We start from the raw sequence: 7632 nt of genomic DNA, 5'->3' as shown, positions 1-7632 counted from the left end.
CCAGTAACCAAATTTCTTTTGTTCTACAAATTGCCTCAATAGATTCTCTTTGCCGTGGGCAAACGGGCTCAGCTGAGAACAATTAGCATCACAATGGGCTTTTGGCCTCGCGGGCCGCTTTGTCTAGCGACTGCTGCCCCGCTGGGGCAGCGCGGAGAGGGGAGGCAGCCTGGTCATAAATCTACCAGCTACAAATTGAGTCCCAAGGAGGAGAAGACCAGGAAGGGCTGGCGGGATTTATGCGGCTTCTCTTCCCTTCTTTCCGTGGCGTGGGAGGTATTGCGCTTCCCACAACCCGCGCCTGCTCTGGCTAAACCCTCCCCCGGAGAGGATGGGGTCGGCCTGGGGCAACGCAGCCCGGAAGCGCTGTGTCCTGGGGACAGGGCCCCAGGGCCGAGCCTGGCACTGGAAATCCGTCTGCGTGGGGTGGCTAAACCGTCTGCAGGCTCACCTTGCCGGGACGCGGCTGGCAGAACAGGGAGGATGCACGGCGGGAGGCGGCATCACACGGGCCGGCTGCAGCCTTGCAGGACACTGCGGCTGCAAAAAGAGGCCGGTTTAAATGCACGCGTGGACCCCGACGGGCACATACCGGCGTGCGCACAAGTTCAGGACTCGCTGCGCAGCTCTCCATCGCCGCTCCTCCGCGCGCAGGGCACATGGCCCAGGCACCGGGCTCACCGCCCGGGTCCCCGCTCAAGGCTCCGCAGGGCAGGCGCTGCCTGCCCCGGCACCTGCTGCGCGGTATTTAGACACCCCCTCCGAGAGCCCTTGGTGGAAAAAATACGGTGTTGCACGGGTCTGACCGCGACACACTTTATTCTCCTTCAAAATCCAAGCCGAAACCAACAAACTCAAAACAGCCGCTGCTGTCCTCCCAGATACAAACAGCTGGACCACCTCTGCCAAAAATACTCTTATGTACAAAATACATATTTGTTACTAAATATAATCAATAAATACCAATAGTGACAAATTAATATAATTTACCGATTCCGTGTATAAAACCGCGATTTGTTTTTTGCCCGCCCGCTCCCGCTGCGCTCCAGCCAAGCGGGACGGTGCAGGGGGCACAGGAGCGGCCGCCGCCCCCCGGCGCGCAGCGCGGGGAGCCCACCCTCCTCTCCGCCGGTGATTTGAAGGCCAAAAGCGGGGGGAAAGCAGCCGGGCGGCGGGCTCAGAGGAAGGCGGGGAAGGCGGCGGGGCCGCGGCGCAGGGTGGTGGGCGGCGGAGCGGCGGGGCAGGACGAGTCCCAGGGCCCTGGGGAGGCAGCGGCGGCGGGGGGCGGTGGCGGGGGAGGTTCGGGCAGGCCCTGTTCGGCCAGGAGGAGGCTCTGGGTCAGCGCCCAGATGTAATTGTGGGCGAAGCGGAGCGTCTCTATCTTGGTGAGTTTGGCGTCGTCGGGGAAGGTGGGAAGGACGCTGCGGAGCGCGTCCAGGGCGGAGTTGAGGTGATGCATGCGGTTCCTCTCCCGGTCGTTGGCCTTCATGCGCCGGCTCCTCTTCTGCTTGATGAGCAGCACTTCGCTCCGTGCCTTCCCGCGGCCCCGTCGCGCCTTCCCCTTCCTGCGGACCGCCGTCTCCCGCGGGGTCAGGGCGCTGCGGGCCGGCGAGGCACCCCTGCTGCTCCCTGAGCTGCCGCCGGGCGCGGATGGAGCGTCCTCAGCGGCACCGAAATAGGGCTGCACTTCAGCCGGCGAGCGGTCACTCTGCGGAGCCATCCTGCGAAGCCAAACCTGCTTTGGCCGGCGGGGAGAAAGCCCTCTGCCCTGCGGGTGTACCTGTTGAGCCCGGGCGAGTCTCCGGGGCAGGAGAGCGGCTTTTGCTCCGCACACCCCACTCCTCCCTCCCCGCTTTCCCTCGAGAGCGGGCAGGAAAGGTTGCGTGGCTGGCACACGACTGCCGTTAAGCCCCTATATATATAGGGCAGGCAGACAATGCGGATTTCCCGGCCGGGCGGCGTGTGCACCCCCCCACCAGCACCCACCCCTTGGCACGCTTTTATCTTATCAGCCCACGGAAGCGTGCTGAGCCCGGCACCTCCCGCCCCCGGCCCTGCCAGACCCCACCGGCTCCCACGCCGCCCCTTCCCCCGGGCCAGCCCCTGCCCGCCCTCCCCAGGGCCCGGGCAGAGCGCCGACCCCGAGCTGCGCCCCCACCGATACTCCGCGGTGGCCGTGGAGGGGGTCGGGGCGGGCGGCCCTGGCCCAGGGCTCTAGCGATGACAGGGGTCTCCCGAGGATTCGGCTGCGCGAAGTGGGTCAGACCCGGGTCCCACGCCTCGAAATGCTGGGGCCATACAGCCGGAACAGTCGGGGTCTCCCTCTGTGCCAGCCGTGGGGGGTACCGTCGGCCCCGTTCCGGCTCCTCTCGGCTCGGCGGCAAAGCAACAAAGCGCCTCTCGCTGCTCCTGCGCTACGGGACGCTCCCGAGACCCTCCTCCGACCCCGGAGGGGAGCGAAAGGACCCCGCCGCCTCCCACGACCTCTCCCTACGGCCCCGCAGGGCCATGGACAGCCCAGCGCCCCGGGTACCGACCGCGAGCTGCCTTGCTAGAGGCGATCGCCAGCACGGGGGGTGGCGAGCGGGACGCCGTTCTCCAGCCCCCCTCCACCTCTGTGTCTTTGCTCCCTACGGGGAATCGGGGCTTCGGTCCCGCAGAGGAAGAGCCCGGCAGCAGCCCCCAGCTACCCCCGCCCTACTAACCCGGCGCTGGGCCCGGGGAGGGCAGCCCTGCCGCCGGGGCTCGGTGCGCAAAACGTGCCAGGGACTTTTGCGCACTGACTGCGACGGGCTGTGGGGACATGGCCCGGCCCGGGGCACCGTTCCCCGGCGGAGGGCAGGGAGCCAGGAGCTGCGGGGCCGACCCTTCTCTGTACGGCCCGGCACACCCGGGGGTGCGTGCAGGGTCACTAGGTAGGCGCAGCCCCGGCGGGGCCGGGGGCCCCCCCGCTACTTCACCAAAGTGTCGCGGCGGATCCCGGCGGGGGACACCGGTTCTAGGAGTGGCCGGAGCGGTCCGCTCGGGCCGCAGCAAGGCGGGGGCAGCTACACCGACCGGACCCGGCCTCCCGTCCGTCGGGGCAGCCGCGGCCGGCGCGGTGTGGTGCGAGGCAGTGCGGGGCGGTGCGATGCGCGCTGCCTCTCCATAGGCGCATCGCGGCTGGAGGCCGGCTCCGCTTCTCTGCGGCGGCGGCCCTGAGAGGGCGGGGGAGTGGGGCCGAGGGGGGGCGGCCCCCGCGGAGACTCGGGCGCCCCTTCTTGAGGGGCGGCTCGCAGGGCAGGGGAGGATGAATAGGAAGGGCCCGGCAGGGTTTTTTTTGTGCCTGTGCAATTGGATGACAAAAAAATCTGGCGAGCGAGTTTCCAAGCCTCAGACTGCCCACTTCAAACGTCCTTCAAACAAAAGCTGAAGAGGAAAAGAAAGCCCCACCTGGTACCGCTGTTTGCTAAAATAATAATAAATAGATTTCGTTTAATAAATAATTACAAGAGACTGTAAAGTGGAGTGCTTTGGGAAGCATTAATCATGGGACTGGGGGCAGACATCACCTGCTGGCAAACAAGACAACTTTATTGTTAAATCACCTTCCCACTGCCACTTTCCGATAACTCCCTCCCGTCGCCACAAAGCCCGGCCGGGTATGTTTACTCATGGTTAGCATAACAAGCACCATATTACCACAAACGTGATAAAAATCTCCGGGGGTACTGCAGCGGGCTCCCGCTCACACCTGGCCAGGGCGCCCCGACGCGTAGCTGGCACACAACGGCCGTTCCAGGAGGGGCCCTTCTGCCGTTTACATTGGCCTAGTTTGAGCTGATTTATAACAGGTTTACTGCAATCCCTATCTCCCGGTCCTATTTGTCTTATTTTATTGAAAACATATGGTAACCAGTCCAGCTCTGGAGCATCTCTCGCCTGCCAGGCGTCGGGGACGTTTTGCGAGTAGGGTCCCGGCCGCAGCCCGCCTGTCCGCCAGGGGCTGTTTGCTCAGGAGAGGGGCTGGCAGATAAGACCGGGCCAGCTCTCTATCACTCTGCACCAGGACTGAGGGTCCACTGGCCACTCTGCGCCCCTCGTCTGCCCTGGGTCCCCTGGTGCGCTCCCGCGCCTCTTCCCCGCTGGGTCGCTGCGGCAGCGGGGAGCGCACGGCGGAGGTACCCGCGGTGGGGCCGGCCTTTCCTTCGTTTCCCCGCTGCTCCGCGGCCGGGGCTGCTCAGGAGGTACCGTGATTTGCGGTGCCATATGTCGAGCGGCTCGGCGGAGCGCAGCCCTTCAGAGCCGGAGCAGCTGCTTCCTCGGCCCTACCTACCCGGCGCATAATACCTGGGAGCCGCAGCCCCGCGTCCCCCTTTGAGAGGGCAGCGCGGCTGGGCCGGCTCCTCGCCTCTGTTTTGTGACTTTATTGTGGCGCCCAACAGATGCACGCCTGCCCCTCCTGCCCCTCGCCCCGGTGCGAGAGCGGTGCTCGGGACACAAGTAGCACAGATGCCAGGCGCAAGGTGCACCAGATGCCCCCCTTTGTGAATTCAAACAATATTTCTCCCTTCCTCCCCCCTCGCTCCTCTTCCTATGAGAGGGAAAGGAGAAGGGGCTCTAAAAGAAAACAGATCTAAAAAAAAGAAAATAGGACAAGAAAGGCAAGTCCTGGGAAGCGGCGCTGGGAGCGCGTCCCCTGGAGCAGCCCGAAGGTGCGCACCGCCAGGCGCAGCGCCGCGGCCCCCGGAGGGAGCTGGCCCCGGGCTGGGAGAGCTCAGCGCCGCGGGGACACCCCGTCGCGACCCCGGGGAGAGCGGGAGGGGACCGGCGGTGCCCGCCAGGGAGAAAGGATCACCCCCGGGAAGTCATTAATTACCCGTCGAGCACTGAGCAAGCGGCTTCCTAGGGCCGAGAACGGGCAGGGCAGCAAAGGCTGCTTGGGAAAAGGATGGCAAAGTCCATTTCACCATGCTAAATCTTCCCATCTTTTGTGGCCAGGGTCCGATACAAGAGAAAGCAGCTAGTACATGCATTGAGGGCTTGGCTAGCAAAAGCTCTCCTCGTATGGGCCAGGGCTACCAGGAATGATGTCCTCCCCTTCAGTGTCTCGCCATGGAGGCAAAGCGAGCTCTGCTCAAGGCAGGCGGGGCTGTGCAAGGAGAAACCTCTCCCCAGGGTTAGAGCCCCTTCCATGTGCCATGGACAGGGCTGGCACAAATCCCACCAGCTGCAAATACCACCCCGCTCCATAACCAACCAGCAGCCCTCGCTGTCTCTGTGCTGCAGATATCTGTCTCAAAAGCCTGATCCATGCCAGGGCTGATGGATTTTTCTTTAGCTCCACTGGAAGCTGGGCTCTGCACCTCACATGCTCTGACTTACAAGAGCTGAGGGCTAAGGCTACTCAGGGGCAGGAAAAGGCCAACAGAGGCCTGGGGTGAAGGATGCTATCACTGGACCAGAAGAGGAGAAGCCCTGATATAGTACACAGGGGAAAGAAAGACCAACAGTTTCCAGTGTGCAAACCCACTCTACAATAAACCTCCCTCCATGCTTACGTGCCCTTAAAACACAGCCTGACAGGAGATGGCTTTATAAGGCTGCAAAAGCAGACAGCAATTCTAACACGGAAACATATTTTGGGTCAGAATTCAAGTCACGAGCATAGCAAAAACCTGGATTATCTCTGGACAGGACAAGGGAAAGGAAAAGAAATACCATGGAAAGGAAAGACAGGGAACGAATACCTAGTACAAAAGTCAGATACTGGGGTGTGATGGCTATAGGTGGGTGCTGTGAAATCTGTTTCAGCCATTCAAGTATCGTCCCAGGTAGGGAAGGATGATCTTCACCTCTCCGGGAACTGGCCACCTCCAGTCATTCCCACCTCTGTGAGTCTTGATCTCCTCTTGGCTTATGACATGTGGTTCCTTGTCTCAGCCTGTTTCACCTGCCAGAAAAGAGGGTTTCTCCTCTACTGTGATGACAGCATGGGCAGACAGGATAGGTTACACATCCAGCACACTCTCTCATTGTTTTTCTGAGTGCTTTAAAGCTTTACAGCAAGTTTCTGGCAAGATCTTGCAGAAGCCACCACCCCTACAATGTGGTTGAATGAAACAAAATGGGGACTTAGCAGGTGTTCAAGCACACATCCATCTTTAACTCCGCAGCATCACTGGTCCAGGGTATGCCACTTCTTGTGTATCTGCCTGCCTGGAAATCTCAATAATTGTAATTAGAAATCTACTGTCTCCACAGCTACAATTCAACAGCTTTCATTGCAGGATATCTCCAGCACATGGACTGGCTGGCAATGGTCATCTTCAGTTACCAGATGGGAAACACAGAAACACAGACTTGAGGCTTCAGTATTCATTTACACCAACCCTCCTTTGGCCATTCATAAGTAGTCTTGGACCATGGGTATACTGATCTCAGACTGCCATCCTCTTTCCATGGTGCTGGACCACTGCTCAAGCCAAACCACTGGTGGCAGAAGGCATGCAACTCAAAGGTATGTCAGGAATACTTCGTCTGCTGCAGAGTATCCTGCCTCACCCACTTTCCTCTGTCCCAGCCTCACGGTTCCCTGGCTCCCATCCCTGTGTTTTCATGCCCCTCTCCTGGCACACCTTGCAGTAATGTCCCAGCCAAGCAGTGTTGGTACCCCATCCCAGTTTTCCCCTGCTGCCCCTGCCTATCTACTCACACTCCACCCCAGCTCCCAATACCGGTACCCCTTTCCTGACCCTTCATCTAGCCACACAGTTTATCTGCCAAGCCCTTTGAATTGAAGCCATCTGGGTGCCCTGCACCACTGCAGTGCTGAGAAGACAGTTTTATATTCAGAAGGGACCATTTTCTTCCTCAAGCCTCTTCCCATAATGAGGAGCCTGTAAGCAGCACAGCCCCTCCTGCCAGCAGATGCCAGGTCCTCTGGGAAGGTGAGCAGACAGCTTTCTGTATCTCAATGCAAAATGATGTATTAGCAACAAAAGGGGGGGGGAATCTGGATATTTATACACAAAACACTGTGCAGTTTTAACCCATAATTTTAGCTGCTGCCCAGCTTTGCAAGACAACTTACCGCAGCCTGTATCAGTCCTTGGCAATGCGACTTGGGTGAGGCACGATCTAACATGCCAAAAGCTTGTGACAGTGGTAAAAAGGAAGCGATTTCGTGACAGGTAATAGCAGGGAAACCTCAAAGTAATCTCACCTGTGTGCATCCAGAGTATTTTAGCTATTTGTGTGGCTACACCAGCCTCCAGCTGCAAGGAGGGGAGTATCAGCCCTGCCCTCACAGCCGGGCTTGAGCATGAGCCAGGGCAGATATTCCAGCCCATAGCACAACAGACAGACAGCAGGGATGGGGTTCTCACCCACAAACCCCCTCGGGGATGGAGACCATCCCCAGCCACCCCATGAGGCACTGCTAAGCCTTTGAAGCCATGCGAGGGTCTGAGGTGGGTCCCGACCTTGCAGCAGGTTGGTCAGTAGCACATCACTGGAACCAGAGACCTGGGGGGGCTCAGTGCTGCCTCCCCCATGTGCACACGCATGTCCCAGCAGCTTCCTGGGGTTTATCATCACCCTTATCAGTTTCCTTTATTACTACATTTCTTCAAACCTACTATGGCTCCTTCA

The 7632-nt window shown here is 60.1% G+C and overlaps 1 protein-coding gene across 1 annotated transcript; it reads right to left on the bottom strand.

The window, feature by feature from the left end:
• Positions 1–912: 912 nt before the first annotated feature.
• On the bottom strand, positions 913–1742 carry NEUROG3 (neurogenin 3). The gene has a single exon (XM_057403222.1). The coding sequence runs from the start codon at positions 1718–1720 to the stop codon at positions 1178–1180; it is 543 nt and encodes a 180-aa protein (XP_057259205.1). The 5' UTR covers positions 1721–1742; the 3' UTR covers positions 913–1177.
• Positions 1743–7632: the final 5890 nt, after the last annotated feature.

The sequence above is a fragment of the Pezoporus wallicus genome, unplaced genomic scaffold (genome assembly GCF_028554395.1).
Source record: "Pezoporus wallicus isolate ANWC-B61680 ecotype Strahan unplaced genomic scaffold, APGP_CSIRO_Pwel_v1 contig_4264, whole genome shotgun sequence".
Classification (NCBI taxonomy): Eukaryota; Metazoa; Chordata; class Aves; order Psittaciformes; family Psittacidae; genus Pezoporus; species Pezoporus wallicus.
Note: the sequence above shows the minus strand (reverse complement) of the source record. Positions and strands in the feature narration are given on the sequence as shown.

Coding starts and splice junctions, on each gene's coding strand:
- NEUROG3 (XM_057403222.1), bottom strand. CDS start 1,720: ATGGCTCCGCAGAGTGACCGCTCGCCGGCTGAAGTGCAGCCCTATTTC.